Genomic DNA, 19,866 nt, shown 5'->3' with positions numbered 1-19,866 from the left:
CTGGTAAGTGATTTCCATAGAGTTTGGTAGCTGAATCAGTATTGTGTCCCATCTAACCATCAGATGGATGACAGTGATGGTAAACTGTCTACCAATGTTGTGTCATGTCCTGATAAATTTTACTCCTACTTCACTCAATTCAAGTTTGAATGATTACGTGATCACAAGCAGTGGTGGATATTGTAAGATATTGACTTTGATGAGACACAGAGTGTATCTAAAAGATGTTCGTTAGATTGAAAACTGTTCAGAAAGAATTTTATTTCATTATCATTGAATGGACATCGCTCAAATGATGATGATTAAAAAAAAAATAACAATCAAACATAAAAAGAAATTGATAGATAAAAGGAATTTATTTTAACTGCTTTCTAAATTCTTCAACTAGAGAAAAATGAAATTTGAAAATGAGTTGTCAAGATTGCCACTGTTGGAATAAAGGTGGTCACCCTTAGAAGACAAATTGTTGTTATTCATTAATTTGGCTTCTTTTTGCTCTTTTTGGCATGTTTCATTCACAAAGTAACAGTAAGAATGGTCTGTGACTGGATGGATGATAATGAAAGTAAACTTTGGCCCTAATGTTGTATTCCTTGATAGCATTTTATGCACATTTCCGCACTCTACGGGTTTGAATGAGTTTTGGATTAAAGAAATTAATAAGAAGGCAAGACTAATTGTACAAAAGGAGTGCCTAACAAGCGACCTATACCTCATGAAATGGAAAGTTTTTTTGTTTTTATTTTGTAAACCATTGGGAAAATGAATTAAGTATTTCAAGGCTAGTATTGAAATGATCTATCTTATCGGTTTATTAACACATGAATGTGAAGGCCAAAGTGGAAGTATACGTCTTATATATAAATGCATATTTTTTATTTATTTTGTGTTCAGATTCAGTGCTCTCCAGTTTATGGCAGGAAAGGTTTGAATGAATATATGGGTTCTATCACATCAGCTTTAAGGAGAGAGGCAAGTTGTAGACGAGCATTTGACACCAGTTCAAATTGATTTATAACTTAATTTACCCACGTCTTTTCCTTTCCCATGCATGGTATATATTTAGTATTTTAAGTATTTTTGCTAAAGTCAAAATATTTCTGAAGTAAAATGTATAATTAAACCCCTTGAATTTCTATTTAGCTTGTTTTAGCTGTATTTTAAAATGTGTCATCACTCAATTTTCTGTCTGTTTTGTTTGTAATGAAAATAAGATAATCATGAATTGAATATTTTTGATGCTCTGCACTGTCATTTGATGCTGCTTTGTCATCCACTATCACAATAACATTTCTCATTCCTCTAAAACTGAGTGACCGTTTTGTTTTCTACTTACAAAATAATAAAATATTTTACCCCTGATATCAATTGTGGCTTTTTGACAGCTTTTTGACAGCTTTTAAAACAAAGCTGATATTTTTATTATCTTCATCCCAAACGAAGAGTGACAATTTTTCCTTCCTGACATCAAATAAGCGTATTTGTGCAACTGCAAAGTCATAAGATTTTAATAACGTCCATTTTTTGACTTGACATATGCTTTATCTCTTACCATCTCAGATTTTGATGGACATCGATTCTGAACTAGTCCAAATTTCAAGAGAAGCTATGACAGCAGTGTTTATGGCAATGGCTCCGGCTCAGGGTATTAATACTGTAAGAAAATTTATTTCATTATTGTAGGCTAAATTTGATTTGAGACTGAAATATCATGCATTAGTACACACATAATTATATACATTTTTCCATAAACTGCAATTTTACAATTTTTACAAACACATGTGCTAATTTGTTGCTATAAGATAATTTATTGAAAGTCATGAGAACATTGATACAAAAGATGAGCAATATTTAACATTTGAGCTGTATTAATTTGCCATGTATAAGGGATACGTATAATAGTCCTACCTCATTGCCTTGCACAAGGCTTGAAGCAGTATGATGATATTTCCAAGTACATAAAACTAAGCACTTAAACCAAACCAACGGGAAAACTGTTGTAGTTTTTTTTAATGAGCTCTGCAGGATAGTCATAAACTGACTTCAATTAAATTCAGAAAAATCATAGTTACAACCACAATTGAATAAAAAATTTGACTTTTATAAAGGATTGTAAAGCTATAGTATTGTAGGCAACAATTACTTGTCATTACGAAACAACTCCCGGTGTCAAATGAACAAGTGATCAGATAAGGGTATTATTTTATCAGTGGATAGTTCAAATATCCATGTACAAGACTAGGCTTTATGTTTTAATTATTTTGGATTTTATTTTTTTTAAATACAGACCCAGGGTGAATCAGTGACAACTTCAATGGTAGAAATCTACCAAGGTAAGAAGTTCATGTTAATCAATAAAAAAAAGGTTGATGCATTCCTTAAAGTAAAGATATTTAGGATATATACATTAAAAAAAAAAATTACCCAATGAATGGTTCCTTGTTAGTGGTACAAAACAGCTAACACAATGAATTTCTGGAAATGAAAATAAGGTACCTTTTCAATTTGTCCATCACTAAGCTTAGCATATAATAGTATTATTGTATTGGATAGTATTATTGAGATATATGGATAATTAAAATAAAAGGAAACAATCAAACAAAAAAACGACAACCCCCCCCCCCCCAAAAAAATAATTTAAAAAATGGAGATGTTTTGTCATACATAACTTCCATCAACAATCATTAATCATAAATATTGAAAAAGATATTTTGCTCACGATGTTTTGATGAATTTATGTTTCTATTGATATTGGCTCAAGTACTGGAAAGATTTTGTTTGACACTTTTAACTATAGACAATGTTAAACCATGTCATATTCTCTACTTGTTTATTTCACAGACATCAGTAAATTCCTTCAGGGCTCCAACCCCAACAAAATCTGTCTTGCTTTCTCTATTTGTCGTGCCATTGCCTCATCATCACCAACAGCTTTTCAAACAGTCATTCCACTGTCCCTGCCAAGCGTCATCAAAGCATGCACAGAGCCAGCACAGGTATTTACTTAAACTCCAGTGTTATGGTCTAAGGGAGATAATTTGTGTAATTTTTTTTCCTTCCTACTATTGATAAATGTTGAGTTATTTTGACTGTGATCACATCTCACCTGCACAAGATGATGGTCGAGGTCTTTTGATTTAGCGCTTGTTTTGTCTCTGCTGGAGTGCAAGTCCTTGTGCTGACCACTGTGTCACTCAAGGTGACCAGTCACTTGTATTTCTATTTGTGAATTGTATTGATGTTATGTGGTTGGCCAAAAAGCTCACAGCATTTCGCCAGCCAGAAATAACGTTCCAATACACAAATCTGTGTGTAACCTTAAACGTTTATAGTGTGACTAATTGAATTTAGTGAGAACTACTCATAAATATGGCTGGCTAAAACTATAACAAAGAGATGAGTGACGTCAAAATCATTCTTCCTATATGTTTGAAATGTCTGTAAAATGATTAAGAAATGTTTTGCTTATATTAACTGTTTAAATGCTATAAATGCATTTCCCTATTCATTTATTCTATTAACTACTCTATTTATTATTCACTCTCCCACTAACTATATATATAGCTGAGCACTCATCCTTCATACTTTTCTTTCTAGCTCACCATATGATACAGAAAAGTCTTCTACCATTCTCGGCTCTATATTGGCTCACTTTCATTTTTGCTGTCTTAAGTCTCTCTATCCTTTTTTTTTTTGGTATATAGTATGGTACACTTTTGCCCTAATTTCTTACTCTACTGTGAAGCATTTACCGCTTCACTTCTTGATCCCTCTACACAATATACCATCAAGGAACTTTTCTTTTCCCATCATTGATTTTGTTCCTTCCAACGTCCATTACTTTCACACAGGGCAAAACAGCCAGAGTTTTCTTGTTACTGTTTAAAAAAACATGTCATTGCATGCTCTATTCTGGATAGGAATCTGGTACAATGCAAGTTCTTTGTGGCTAGTACTCAACTGAAAAATTTTTATATAACTCGTGTATATTTATTGTAGATATTCTTTTATAGGCGGACATATTAGAATAATTTCTAACAGTTCCCGAATTTTACAAGGCCGCCAACCATTTTAATATATAATTATTTTTTTTCTACTCAATCTATTTTCCTTATTTGTTATTATTAAATATTGTGATGATGCAAATTACTTGACATGTTTCCGTCTGTTCTCTTTGGTAATAGGGCCAGAAAACATCACTTGCAAGTTAATCTCCCTTTGGCAATGATAGTATGTGTATCTCCCCATGTCCTAAACTCCATCTTCTGGCCTTCTTGTTTAATGGCCTTCCTCCATGTCTGTCTAGGTTGTCATCATCATTTTCCATCAGTTACCCACATCAGGCTACTTGTTTCACTAAGAGCATCTGACCTATCCTTCTCCATCTTTTCCTCACCAACATCTTGTTTACTTGAGGAATGTTTGCCATTGCTTTATTCTTCACTTTGGGTAGTTTCATGGACTAATATGCTTTCAAAAGTCTTCTTATTGATTTTTACGGCGGATAGTTTCCTATGCTTTTTTTCTCCTTTTGTCATCCTTTTCTTATCACTATGTAAGTACTGCCAGCACATTTGTTTTGCTTATTTTGACCTTTGCTCTATGTAATTCACCATTATTCCAAATATTTTTTAATTTGTTACAGCACCCATTTTTCTTTGGTGACTTTTGCTCCTAACTTTTGGATCACAATGATATAAATACAGATAAGGAGTGATAGTGATGATGATGATGATGATGACAATGGATGACATTGATGATGATGATGATGATGATGATGATGATGATGCTAGTGATTATGACCCTAATGAGGATAATTATGATGTTGATTAACCTGATGAAGATGATGATGATGACAACAAGGACAGGCTGTAATAATGCTTGTTCCATCGTTCATTCTACTTTTTTCATTGTAAAACATGGAATCTTATTTTGTTATAGCTAGAGATAATAAGTTCCAATTTGTTTTTTCGAACCTATACCTTTACTATGAATATTATATTGTGGTTTGTAATAAATATTTTTGAAACAGGAAACAGAAAAGATAATGTATTTAAAAGAGATCAATGCTGTGCTTGAACGGTTGAAAGCTTTTCCTTCTAATCAAGGTAAGAATGATTTTTCCCGTTTTGGATTAAAAAAAACAACAACTTTAAAACACTCACCCAACCAGGCAAAGGCAACTAAGATTTATAGGCTATATCTACAGGAAATGTGGCGCTGTAAAATTTCTGTAAATTTTCAGAGCCACAAGATTGGAACTAGAATTTATTCCAGTGTCTGTTGTGTGACACAAGCCTTATCTTGTTACATTTTGCATATGACGCCGGTTTAGTGTAAAGTGTTTCACACCAGATCTAACTGATCCAGCAACCCAATCAATGCACTGTGCCTAGTTATATATATATATATATATATATATATATATATATATATATATATATATATATATATAATTGTGTGTGTGTGTATATATAATAGCTCCTTTTATCAAAGAGTTGAGCACTATTATTTCATGGTTTTCGTTTTTATAATTTATATATACTTATATATATATATATATATATATATATATATATATATATATATATATATATATATATATATATATATATATATACATATATATACGTGTTTGTGTGTGTGTTTGTGTGTATTTATATATATACAATTTTTAAATTTAAATATTTATATATATAAAGTAGAAAAGTGGGCCCAAGGCTAACAGCTAATAGAAGCATTGTCATATAAATTTATTTCATTTATTTTATATATGATTTGAAATGAATTTGTGTACACAAATAAATATTTGGATAGAATTGGATTGAATAGGCCATGTCAAACGAAAGTAGAGTATTTCAACTCAAATGTACCATGTGAAAATAGCGATTTTGCTTTTTTCCTTTACTTAGGTTCTTTTTGTAAATGCATTTTAAGAGTTGAAAAGTAAAGAATATTTAATATGTTCCTTTCAGGCGAGAAAAATAATTTCAGCCTCTCAGGTTCAGTATCTGATCTCTATGAAGGACTGCAGACCTCGTATTGTTCTGATGATATAAATACAGAAATTGTCAAAGGTGTCACATCTCTCATGACGGTGGGGGACCTCATTTCTGCTGAGAAAAGTTCTTCATTTATGAAATATCTTGTTCATATGGGATTGACCGCAGAGGATAAGCATATAAGGTAATACTCATTTATTTGTTATAATACTCATTTATTTGTTAGTTGAATATGTAAAGTGCCTTAACTAAGGACAGAGGACACTATCTGGAGCCGTCATTATCTCTCATTCAGTTGCTGGCTATGCTCAATGATGATTATTTTATTTCAAAGAGAAACAAAATATCTATTCTACTATTTATGATTTATGACCCTAATAGTTATTTTCAGAACTGTATTTTTAATAGAATTTCTGCCTTTGAAAGGGTAAAAATGTCCTCAAACTACAAGAAGAAAAATAAAATTTATATACATTTCTTCTTTTCATCTCAGAAAACAGGTTCTGGTTTCATTGAAAGAATGTTTGGATAAAAACAAGAATCTTACCGAGGAAACAATAAATGGTATTTGTAGTGAAATGAAGACGACAGGTAATTTTAGATTGTATATTATTTCTTTTGGTTCTTTTGGTATTGCTCAGAAATGTAATTGTGAGGTAGAGTTTAAACTTTGGGATTTAAAGATGTGGACATTGATTCTTGTTTCATATATCTTCAAAAAGTCACTATATTTGTAAACTGTCTGCAAAGTCATTAAATGGAATAGTTATTGCATTGTTGAATTTAGTGTTGTTGTTACTACTGGTGCTGTTACTTTTGGTGATGATGATGTTTATGATGGTATGGATTTCTTTGATTACTTTATATTTAAATATAAATTATAATGATATTGTTCAATTGGTCAGTCATATTTAATCTGCTTTTTTTCTGTTTCAGAGAACAAACGCTGGGTGTTTGACTGTCTGTCATATGCCGCAACAGACTCTGAGTCATTTCACAAGGTCAGCAGCATTCTTTTAAGTGCCGTTTCCAAGCCAGCGGAAGGTAAGGTTTGGGTAACAAATAAATAGCAATAATGTGGAGCTTATATAGCCTAGAATTGATGAATAGTTTTGGTAGGTTGTTGAACAATGTAAAATATGAGACTAAAAATTCCAAGATCATACATAGTTTTAGTAGCATTTGATGGAGAGGTTTAAATTTGAAATTTACATGTGACCGTTGAATTTACAGTCAGGCTGAGATTATTGTCAATGCTCATATCTGAAAGAAAGAGATAAAAATGATGGTCCTTTCCTGATATTCAGTAGTGCATCTTTAAAGGTCTCAATATTACTCAATAGCTTGAAACCAGCAGGTAAGGTGTTACAAAAGGGGAAAGTATTTGGGGGAAATGAGTAAAGGTGACTTTCGACATTAGATGGAGGAATATTTAAAAATTGATACCCTGACAGTTTTGTTTGTATTTTACTTGACTTCATTTGGTATTGATTTACTTGTATCTCAGTAAGACCATTTTATCACTTGTAAAGAATTGTTATTTTAACACTAGCCTGTGTTATGATGAGGTAACCATCCTACTTGTTATATGTGTGCATCTGTTTCAAACTAATGAATGAGTAGTCGTTTATAGTTTCATTGCTTTCTTCTGCAGTAAAGTAATGCTGAGCACACCCGAGTGAGTTTAGCATGCCCAAGGAATTTAAAGTTCTTTTTTTTAAAAAAAGGTTACATTCTTTGTTAAAACCTCACTATCTTATAGTGTAAGATTTACTTAATGTGAGTTGACTTCATTCATTCATGAAATTCTTTTCATAAAAGTTTCCCTTGTCAAATGTGGACCAACGTGGTCATTTACTGAAGTGCTTGAAGATCTGTCGAAATTGTGCTTTTATCTCATAACCCCACAGGCTTCCAATTAAAATCATACCAGGTACAACACAATAGTCGAAAATTAGGTCTACAGATAAATATTGAGGAAATAAATGAGCATGTCTAATTGGGCAGCACAAATATGGAAGATGTGAAGACCTTCACATATCTAGAGATTGAAAAAACACGAACCAGAAATTATGAACATGAAATTATTTTAAGACTATCAAAGGCAAGTAGAGATTTTCAAACTTGTTTAATTGTCTTGAATGGTAGAAAAAAAAAATCTTAAAAATTCCAATTGAGATTATTTTACAAATCAAACATCCAGTCATCTTCTTCTCTTTGGTGCTGTCATTGAAAATCACCACAAACATTTGCAAAAAAGTTGACACCTTCCAATGTAACTGTCTAAGATGATTCTATAGAATGTTGTGGCTCAAATGAAAATCCTTTTGAAAGAAAAATCACGGGAGCCTTTATCCAGCATTGTTAAAAGAAGAAGCTGGAGGACTGGTCATATGCTTAGAATGGATGTGATACTATTCCAAGAATAGTCCTCTGATGAACTCCATGTCATCAGGTAAAATGAGAAAAGAATGAATGATGGAGAATTGGCGAGAAGGCATGGAAAAGGAGGTGAAGCGTCGGGATTAGACATGGGGTCAAGTAACAAAAATGGCATCTAAGTTGGATTGAATTGGGCTTTTGGGTGACTAAAGTTAATAAGTAAATAGTAAGTTTTAAAATATATTCCTTCTATTTTTTTTTGTTTGTTTTATAAATAGGTGATGAATGGCATGGCGTTGAAGCAGTCTGTAGTATTTATAACCTTATTGAGAACCAAGAACAGTCTTCTCCAATGGCTGGGCAAATGGTTCAAGTCCTGGCATTGCCGTTACTCATAACATCAGTCAGTCTTTGTCATCAATGGACTGATGAAATCAAAGACAAGTGTGAACAGTTTGTTTGTGCCTGTAGGGATGTTTTTAGACTTGTAGCGAACAGGCTATCACAGAGGTATTATTAAATCCTCCCTATTTTTCTTTCTTTTGTCTTGTTTTGTCATTTTAGAATATTTATCTTGATACATGATATTAATAAGTCTGCTAACAAAGTACTCATTATTATCATTGTTAAACTGACAACTTTATTGCGTGTTGGTTTGGATGTTGAAACCACAAAAATTTGGGCCATCTAACTTGTAAACAAGTCCTCGTAATTATACAGGAAAAATTAAGATTACCCAAGATAAAACTCTGGTAGCCAACTTTGATATTATAGACTCAACTGAAATTCTGAGCAACCGAGAACTAGACAATTAATTTTAGATCCCCAATTATTTTTCTCCCCCCTACCTCTCTATTGATCATGTGTCACCAAAGATCGAATATTTGTAACAATCTAAAGAAACCTATCATTGCAATAATTTTTTTAGAAGTATGTAGTGCTACTTTGAAAGGAGGAATAGTATCATAATATCATCTCATTTACTAGAAAATTGATTTTGAAATTTAATTATTTTAGGTGCAAGAAATCATATGCAAATTGTTTAATACTTTCCAGTTATGTTTCGACATGTTTAGATATTAAATATTGTCAGGTGAAATCAATCAGTATTTCATTTTAAACATCACTTGTATTTCAACTGATAAGAATACTCCATTTTTTTTGGACAAAGAACATTGCTGCTAGTATACAAAGATAATTAGATAAAACACCAAGTAAGAGATATTGCAATTTATAATCACTCTGAAATCAACAAATCTTATATATTTATATTTTTTATTCGACTAAGCTTCCCAATGCCTTCCAAAAACGTCACTTAATGCAAATTTTCATATTTTTAGGATTCGCAGAAAACACACTTCTTCTTTGATGTATCTAAGGTCCAGCTCAACTAATGAAAGATGCAAAACATTTTTTTTACCTTAGAGACTTTTCACTTGCTACCAAATTCAGTTTGGTAATTGTAACAATTGTCAACACAAATGAGATGTATTTTTCTTCACCTTTCAGCGATGCTTCTAACCTTTGGGAAAAGGTTTGTCTAATTATGTTGGAAGGAAATATCTCATCTATTGACTCTGCAGGAGATACAGATTTTAAACCGTTACTGGTAATAATAATAAATGTTTTTGAATACATATTGCTGCTCCGAAAAAGCATTTAGAATTTATCTTGTTTGAAAAACAAAGTTCTTAAACATTTCATAGGTTGGTAAAACTTTCAATGTGAAATATTTAATAAAATACAGAAATCCTTATGTTCAGTTAAAATCTAATAGAAGACTGTGTATATCACTGCTTATCATTACCATTGTAATGCATTCACTGCATAGACATTATGGTTTAAATATATGCTGCATATGCATAATGTTGTTATTATATAATATAGTATGATTTGTTCATTTTAAGAAAATAAATAAGTTAATTGGAAACCCCTCTATACTGTAAATACATTGAAAAGCAAAGAACAAAAGAAAACCAAACATAATTGATAATGATGATGATGATGATGATGTACATTTCTTAAACTCACTGTATCCCCCTATAGCTAGGCTCTATGTCCATAAGGGTATTACTTGATTGCCTTGACCGGTTCAATTTACATAAAATCGGGTTTTAATCGATTTTCTTATCAATTTATTTTTTCATGGTATTCATAGGATTCCTCTCCATGGCATCAGACAAGACTGGTTTTGCTACTAGAGGGATTTCTAGCTGGTGTTCATATTCATGTGAGTCATTTGAATTGGTTTCAGCAACACTTTGAACGTCTTAATGAAATATTTATATAGGGAGGACATTGTCCAAAACTTGAACAGACGTTTGTGTGAAATCCTGAAAAATGTTTTTATTTGTTCATGAATATAAATATTTTTTTGATAGGTAATAGAATCAAAGGGTGATAGTGTGGGATAGAGAAAGAATATTTGGGATTTGTTTCATTCGAGGAGGTCAGAATTTATGAAAATATCATAGTAATCATTTGTAATTTTAAATTTTGAATGCTATTTTTAACATGCTATTATATCAATTTAGGGGGTTTGTGGTCAGCAGTTCAGTTTTTCTTTTAACCACATGTCTATTCACCTTGGCACTTGCATCGGGTTGTGAGGAAGAGGGAACATAGGAAGGAGAGAAGAAGTTTCAGAAAAAGAAACAAAACAAGGAAAATAGATAGTTGAAATGACTGAGAGTTGAACTTGGAACCTAGTTGGTAAAAGACACTATGCTTGGCAAAGAGAGAAAAGGCCACTTTAAAATTTGAATCATATCCGAAAACAATGCTTTCTGTTCTTAGAAAATGGATTTAAACCTTTGTTTATTAAATAAAATCGTTTTAAGGAAAGGACAATTCATTAAAAATCTTACATAAAGTAAGTTATATCTCTACTATTTTGAATAGATGTACACTAGAAGAAGTAATACAATACGAAACTATGATATTTTATGTTATGATTTTGTTTTGAGTTTGACCGGTGTTTTTACATTTTCCTCCGTTTTGACAAATTGCCATTATCATCACTGATTAAATCTGGTAGAGAGTAATTTATGGTAGAAGATAATTGTCCAATCCAAAGAATTAAGCAACCATGACTATCTGAAGCCGAGATAAACTCCAGTTCCACAGGCCTTGTATGACACTTTAGGATTAATGAAGAATCACCACTGGCAGCTCAAGAGCTTAACTCACACACACGCAAAAAATGAGTTTGGTTCAAATCTACACAGTCTAGATTTTTCTGGCCCCTCTTTCCACATTTTAACATTTATTATTATTATTTTTTATATACAGCAGTGATTCACAAGCTGAGTATTAGTTAAGTAAACAGAAAGTATTATGGAATAGACCAGCATCATATCTAAAGGGTTTTAAGCAAATGTAACTGTTCATTTCTTTATGTAGAAGTTGGGATAAATTCTAGCTGCACTATTTAAAGGATTTTTCATTACCTCTATGTTTGTACATACCTTCACATTATTATTTATTTCAGGCTATTGTTGAAAATAGGGAGAGAATTTTTGAGACATTATATTCTCTGGCTAGGAATTCCACTGACTGCTTGACACACCTATCAGCTTGCCGTTGTGTTGCCATCATCATGAATAAAGCCACCCTTGGTAATTGACAAATGGGTTGAAGTATTTAACTTACAATTGCAATTCATGTTGAAATAGTGACAGCACCAAGTCATGAACAATTTCTGGCCCTTCTGGCACAGCACTTGTCGCTAGCATGATGGTATTTACTGCTCTAACCACGAAGAAGAACTTAGGCTTTCCCATTTTTATTTCTCCTTCATCTTTTCCTTCTTCGTATAAAACTGTCTGACTTAGCCGACATGAGTAAAACAGTTAATGTGCATTATAAATATAAGAAAGCAAGGAACAGATTTGGTGCATTTTTAAAGGCCTTAACAGTGTACAACAACCTGATACAATTGGATGGTTGATTCTTAGATGAAGCATATTTGGAATGAATTAATAAAGACGACTAAACGAAAGGTGTTAAAAATTTAATGATAAGTGCCCAGTTTGGATTTTATATGACTTTATATAGTATTTATCTATCTGCATTTCTATATTTAATCTTTTGTACAAAGTTGATATTGTGGTGTTTGGTGCTGGTGCTGGTGGTGATGATGATGATGATGATGATGGTGATGATGATGATGATGATGATGATAATGATTATGAAGGTGATGATGATGATGATAATGATGATGATGATGGATGATGATGATAATAACAATGATGGTGTCCACTTTTTTTTTCAAGGGTCTCAAATTCATTGGCTTTTAGAACCAATCAAAGATCAGCTCTTGCAGGTTTTTGACTCACAAGCAAATGAGGAAAATGGACTGCGTTGCTTACACATCTGGGTTTGGATAAGCAAGGCTTTGGAGTGTCGGGGTCATTCTGCTTCTGGTATATTCACCACAAAGGTGTGTGATCAAAATATGTGTGGTCAGTTACATCTGAATTTTCACTGTTTTACCACATTAGAGCTTTATCATTGGAACTGTGAAAGAGTGGTTATATAATGTTATTTTGAAAATGCTTTAAAAAAGGGGGTCGGGTTGATTGGCATTGTACTGTGACCTGGTCGATCTTGTGTGCTTCTTCTATGGCAATATTATTAATTAAACTTCAATTTTCTCTCTTGAACATCATTGTAATTCTTGTTGTTATAAAACATTTCTTTGAAGTATTATATATTCCTTCATGGATTACATTGGCAGTGGCGTAATTTAATATTGATACTTTACTTTCAAGCATGGTAATTATTAAGATTGAGAGAGTAAGTAACACCTTTGGAATTTTAAAGGATTCTCTCATCCTCTCGCTCTCTCTCCTCCCCCTTCCCCTCTCTCTTTTTTCACCTCTCCCTCATGCATTAAATTCATATTTTTAAAGCATCCGTTACATTCAATTCAATTTATCCTGAATGATATACTGTGATTTAAACAATATTAAGGCATTAAAAACAAGACGAGTAACAATACATCAATCAGTTTTATTTAGTTTTATTTAGTTAAATTTACTTTACAGAGAAATTAAGGATAAACTTACTAAACTTACTACAGCATTATTCATGTTGACTTCTTTTAAAATATTCCAGTTAGTTTCCTTATTGGACGATCCAACATTGGGTACAGAAGCAGCCAATGGATTGAGTATCGTGTTTGAGGATTTCCCATCCCTCTTGTCCATCCACCTCCACTCTAATATTACCCCCATGTACAAACAAAGGGTATTTACTCTCAACCTCAAAATATTGATGGAGGGATACGAGAGAAGCAAAGGCAGGACAGGTACACTCTTTTAACTTGCTTTGAGATGAAATTCAGACCTTCCATTTACACATATTTAATCAGGATATACAGATTTTTGGCGGCTCAAATCTTGTGAAATTCGAATTTTTTGCCATAAATTCGAATTTTTAAAGTTTAGTTAAATAAGTGAAAATATGGTTGTTTTACTCAAAAATGTTAAGTTCAAACTGAACCAATTCTAAAGTATTTTAAAATGACAAGTCATATTGTCAAAATCCTGTGTTTTATGTTTATACTGTTTTATTTCTTCAAATTCGGATATTTTGCCAGCAGCAGATCTGTAAATTAATTTTAAAAACGTGGAAATCAAAATTGAGAATGATGCTAGTGCTATATGAAGTCAAAATAATTGAACACACACATTTATAAAGCACGTTTTTATGGTTTCACCAATTTATATTTGTACTCCATTCGTCACTTCCAAAAGTTTTAAGGATGCAATAAAGTCTCTTTTTCTACAATAGCATTCTTATAAGTACCATCACTGCCTAAAACCAGGATTATCTGGTGTAATTTATAAACATGCTGGGATGGGATGGCATTTGGGGAGATATTGTTAAATTAGTTAAAATAAGTCAGTTTATTTTGATAAATGTTTATAAATGGGTCTTCTTCTTAGGTGGGGATGGTCCCGATAGCTCAGCAAACAAAGGGACTGATATTGATTCTGGATGCAGTCAAGATTTTTTTCTGAACCCCCCTATCCACCCAGCTGTGAATGGATAGCTGGATCTGTTAGATCTGATAGAAAGTCCTTTGCGATAGACTATCCAAAGGGTAGCAGGCATTTGTTATTGCCCTTTCATGATATAGAAACCAGGATAAACACCGAAACCATGGGCTAATGGCTTTGAAGAACTACTTTTCGTGTTTTTTTTGTTTTTTTTGCTTAAGCTTTTAATGTGTCATGAAACATTTGCTTGAGTGTACTTTCCACCTATATGCCCGTTTTCTTGCTTCCCAATCATTGTACTCTAAGATGGAAACCATTGTAGTATATAATGTAAAAATGTTCTAATAAGAAAGATTTTAAAAATTTAAACCCACTTGTTCAATGTAAATCGTTTTTTTCCCCCAGAGATCAAGCAAAACTACTTACTAGCATTCTCTAAGATCACATCCAATCTTCCTCAACAAGTTTTAAAGCCTCACTTAGAGAAAGTAAGTTCTTCAAATGGCAATTTCAAAAAGATATATTTTTAAAATATTCAATATACACTAAGATTACTAAAATAAATATATTTATTACGAAACTAATGTTAAATCGATCAATTAATTTCTGGACTTATTAGATTGTAAGAAAAAGTGATGCTACTAAATGTATTCATTTATACTCACAATTTAGCTGTAACCGTTTAAGTATGTATGAAGAATATGATTATCGTCACTTGAATTTAAAAAAAACAAAACCAAAATAACTCAACCCCCCCCCCCCCCCCCCCCCAAAAAAAAAAAAAAGAACAATAAAACTTGAGCTTTTATAAAGCACAATATCCACTAAACTTGCGCAGAGCGCTTTACAAAGGATCTCTGACCAACAGCAACACATAACATGTAGAACGAGACATGACGCTTGATAGGCGATATTACAATAATTTCCGACAGAGATAACACTGTGAATGGTCAAGTACTCATTTTACACCTTAGTACAGTGAGAGAATGTGAGTAAAGAGCCTTTTCCAAGGCTCAACTATGACCAACAGCAACACATAACATGTAGAACGAGACATGACGCTTGATAGGCGATATTACAATAATTTCTGACAGAGATAACACTGTGAATGGCCAAGTACTCATTTTACACCTTAGTACAGTGAGAGAATGTGAGTAAAGAGCCTTTTCCAAGGCTCAACTATGCGCCAAGTGAGGCTTGAACCCAGGACCTTCTGATCTGAAAGCAAGTGTCATATCACTAGACCACATAGCCGCACAATTCATAAGATAAAAAGCTGTTTTACTCTGCATAAGTACACATGGATGCTTACATAGACACAAACACACACACACACACACACACACACACACGTACATATAAATACACACACACATGCAAACACATACACAATCATGTAAAAATATACACATACAAACACAATCACATACACAAACACAAGCACAATAGTTTTTGATCATTTGTGAATTAATGTTTCTGTAGAAAAAATTAACAATAAAGTAAAGTGATTTTATACACTTCTCTTGTCACAGTATAACTTTCAAGATTAATGCAATTTCCTCAATCTTAAAATCTTAGATTTTCTCATATCTTTCTAATCCTCAGCTTGTTCCCTTACTTCTAGTGTCTTTAGATCAACTGTCCGGATCCTCTCAGGAATCGAGTCTCACCACTCTCACCAATGCTGTATTGTACACCCCAGAGGCCATTGTTAAAGCTGTGGATTCTCTCATCCCACGACTCATCCATATTTCAAAGAATGATAGAAAAATGGTATGTACCCAGGGGAAATGAAAGCCTCTTTGCAGACATGAATGATAGAAAATGGTATGTAATCAGCTGAAAGGAAAAAGTCTTTGCAGGTAGGAATGATAGAAACAGTGGTATGTAGTCAGATGAAGTGAGAACCTCTTTGAATGATAGAAGAATGGTATGTACCCAGTTGACATGAGAGCATCTTTACAGACGTGAATAATACCAAAAAAAAATGGTATGTATCCAGCTAAAATTAGAGCCTCTTTGCAGACATGTATGATAGAAAAATGGTATGTACCCAGCTAAAATTAGAGCTTCCTTGCAGGCAGGAATGATAGAAAAATGGTATGTACCAATCTAAAATTAGAGTCTCTTTGCAGGCAAAGAGACGGTATTAGGGACTGAATTGTAATATAGTATCAATGGATCAACAAAATGGTAACTTATAATCAAATCAAGCTATTGTTGAGCATGGTCAACTTTGGCTCGACATTCTGCCGTTGGGTAATGTGCATTACCTCACTCAACTCTGGTGTAAATAAATACCTGGCTATAGGCTTTTACAATATGAAAAGGAAATTTATTCCTAATTGCCTGCTGGGAGAATGAGAGAAAGATAGAAAGAGATATATATATAGATAGATAGATAGAGAGAGAGAGAGAGGGAGAGAGAGAGAGAGAGAGAGATAGATAGAGAGAGAGAGAGAGAGAGAGAGAGAGAGAGAGAGAGAGAGAGAGAGAGAGAGAGAGAGAGAGAGAGAGAAGCATCTTTGCTTACTAAGTTTATAGACAATCCAACAATTTACACAAGAACCAAACAGAACAATTTTTAAGTTTAAATATTCCAATGGGTCTCAAGCCATAGTCTGCGCATTGAGTTATGTGTAAAATTTATTAAGATCAAGTTTGGTTACAATTCAATGATATTTAAAAAAAAGTATATGTTAAGGTTATAAACCTTTAGTATCTATCCTTTTTATTTGGGAGTTCTCAATTCTGCTGTACTCTGAAACAAAATGTATTAAGAAATTTTGCCTGAAAACTTGTGCTTCAAATATCGATCGATCAAAATGACCCTCATCTTGGCAATACCTATCAGCAAAGGTTTGAGACTTTTTGCCAAGATGAGGGTCATTTTAATCGGTTGATGTTTCTAGGATGAGTGTTCTGGCCAAAATTTTAAATACATGTTTTTATAGAGTACGACAGAATAGTACTTTGAAAAGGTTTCAAATATAAATCTGGAAACTCTTTTAGCTTTTTCCTTTATATAATCGACTTGAAAATAAAATATTCCTCAACAGGATAAGAATGATATTGTGTTTATAATGATATTATGAATGATTAATAACAATGAAACGACCTGTCCTAGTCCAGCCCTAACCTTGTAAAGGTAAAGTTCTCACCTTGGATTATTAAGAATTACATTCTATCACGGTACAGTCATAAGAATTTACTTGCAAATCATGCACTGCAGTACAGTATGGCCTGAAGATTTTTGTTGCCCTAAAACCACTGGCTGAATGACTTAAACTTTGCTTTTCTTACACTTAGGTCAGACAGAGGATATGGTTTTTAGCTTGAATAACTTCAGTTTTACAGATTCATTATATATAGTATTAAGTGATGTTAGGCTTCTGGAAGGTGTGGACTGTAAAAAGTGATGTACAGAAATGATTGTAACAACTTCAAAAAAGAGCATAATACTAAACATGGAATGTTTCATTCATAAAATCCTTCTTCAGCCAATAACCAACATGGTAAAATGGGTAATACTTCACATCTAATTCAGATAGATAGAAGATCGAAATGGGATTGAAATTAATGTATGTGTTTAAGTTATAACATATTTGCAAGGTAATGATTATTGATTGTGGATGTTTTGCACAAAATTGGTTATAATGAAACCCTGTGCCATCTGCAAATGGCTCTGAAATTAAATTGTATCATTATATGGTATTATTTTGTTATAAATGTGTATGCAATTTTGTTACAAACTTGTACATTTGTAATAACAAGATATGAAGTGAGTAGAAAAGTGCCAGAAGACAATAGAGAATAAAAATTTTTTCGCGGCGGTGGTGGGGTTTGAACCTGCGACCTTATTGGTACGACAACTCCGCCTGGCAGGTGAGAGCGTGGCTCTACCGTCTGAGCTATCCACGAACACAAAAATATTCGTATCAAACCCAAGTCATATTTCTAAAGCCTTCTCTCACCCACTACTGGAGATCGCCGGCTCGTTTGCGCGCCACCATCGCGAAGTTTTTGACCAGCAGTTAAGCTTAATAGCCAATATTCTCAACACAAACACATAACATAGAAACGATTGAGACATTGAGTATGCTCCGGTATATGGGGTGAATTTATTAATTCAGAAAAGTGAGTGGAGAAGGCACTTATGTTGGTAACAACAAGGTATGAAGTGAGTAGAAAAGTGCCAGAAGTTTGTGTTGAGAATATTGGCTATTAAGCTTAACTGCTGGTCAAAAACTTCGCGATGGTGGCGCGCGAACGAGCCGGCGATCTCCAGTAGTGGGTGAGAGAAGGCTTTAGAAATATGACTTAGGTTTGATACGAATATTTTTGTGTTCGTGGATAGCTCAGACGGTAGAGCCACGCTCTCACCTGCCAGGCGGAGTTGTCGTACCAATAAGGTTGCAGGTTCAAACCCCACCACCGCCGCGAAAATTTTTTTATTCTCTATTGTCTTCTGGCACTTTTCTACTCACTTCATATCTTGTTGTTACCAACATAAGTGCCTGCTCCACTCACTTTTCTGAATTAATAAATTCACCCCATATACCGGAGCATACTCAATGTCTCAATCGTTTCTATGTTATGTGTTTGTGTTGAGAATATTGGCTATTAAGCTTAACTGCTGGTCAAAAACTTCGCGATGGTGGCGCGCGAACGAGCCGGCGATCTCCAGTAGTGGGTGAGAGAAGGCTTTAGAAATATGACTTGGGTTTGATACAAATATTTTTGTGTTCGTGGATAGCTCAGACGGTAGAGCCACGCTCTCACCTGCCAGGCGGAGTTGTCGTACCAATAAGGTTGCAGGTTCAAACCCCACCACCGCCGCGAAAATTTTTTTATTCTCTATTGTCTTCTGGCACTTTTCTACTCACTTCATATCTTGTTGTTACCAACATAAGTGCCTGCTCCACTCACTTTTCTGAATTAATAAATTCACCCCATATACCGGAGCATACTCAATGTCTCAATCGTTTCTATGTTATGTGTTTGTGTTGAGAATATTGGCTATTAAGCTTAACTGCTGGTCAAAAACTTCGCGATGGTGGCGCGCGAACGAGCCGGCGATCTCCAGTAGTGGGTGAGAGAAGGCTTTAGAAATATGACTTGGGTTTGATACAAATATTTTTGTGTTCGTGGATAGCTCAGACGGTAGAGCCACGCTCTCACCTGCCAGGCGGAGTTGTCGTACCAATAAGGTTGCAGGTTCAAACCCCACCACCGCCGCGAAAATTTTTTTATTCTCTATTGTCTTCTGGCACTTTTCTACTCACTTCATATCTTGTTGTTACCAACATAAGTGCCTGCTCCACTCACTTTTCTGAATTAATACATTTGTAATAGTAGGATTATCGAAATTACTTTTGTTTTTATATACATTTTCGTACACATATTTAGTGAAAATAGCTTTAATTAGTGTGTTAGTGTTTAAAAACTTCTATAACACCAGGGTTAAAGCCATATGA

General features: G+C 33.5%; 1 protein-coding gene across 1 annotated transcript in view; it reads left to right on the top strand.

The window, feature by feature from the left end:
- The window catches only part of LOC144965241 (MMS19 nucleotide excision repair protein homolog), a 42,986-nt gene that overhangs the window by 19,685 nt on the left and 3,435 nt on the right, over window positions 1–19,866 (top strand). Inside the window, exons 8-24 of the mRNA XM_078900376.1 lie at window positions 1–3; window positions 895–972; window positions 1,561–1,656; window positions 2,288–2,333; window positions 2,842–2,996; window positions 5,033–5,108; window positions 5,976–6,186; window positions 6,496–6,593; window positions 6,939–7,046; window positions 8,663–8,894; window positions 9,894–9,993; window positions 10,543–10,614; window positions 11,875–12,001; window positions 12,659–12,825; window positions 13,503–13,695; window positions 14,795–14,877; window positions 15,995–16,162. The exon at window positions 1–3 is cut by the window's left edge and continues 159 nt beyond it. Coding sequence (XP_078756502.1) covers window positions 1–3; window positions 895–972; window positions 1,561–1,656; window positions 2,288–2,333; window positions 2,842–2,996; window positions 5,033–5,108; window positions 5,976–6,186; window positions 6,496–6,593; window positions 6,939–7,046; window positions 8,663–8,894; window positions 9,894–9,993; window positions 10,543–10,614; window positions 11,875–12,001; window positions 12,659–12,825; window positions 13,503–13,695; window positions 14,795–14,877; window positions 15,995–16,162 — 2,013 coding nt within the window. The remainder of the gene's footprint in view (window positions 4–894; window positions 973–1,560; window positions 1,657–2,287; window positions 2,334–2,841; window positions 2,997–5,032; window positions 5,109–5,975; window positions 6,187–6,495; window positions 6,594–6,938; window positions 7,047–8,662; window positions 8,895–9,893; window positions 9,994–10,542; window positions 10,615–11,874; window positions 12,002–12,658; window positions 12,826–13,502; window positions 13,696–14,794; window positions 14,878–15,994; window positions 16,163–19,866) is intronic.

This window comes from Berghia stephanieae, chromosome 2 (genome assembly GCF_034508935.2).
Source record: "Berghia stephanieae isolate SIO BIC M18660-M18661 chromosome 2, UCSD_Bste_1.3, whole genome shotgun sequence".
Lineage (NCBI taxonomy): Eukaryota > Metazoa > Mollusca > Gastropoda > Nudibranchia > Aeolidiidae > Berghia > Berghia stephanieae.
The sequence above is the reverse complement of the archived record's forward strand: the minus strand, read 5'-3'. Positions and strand labels throughout refer to the sequence as shown.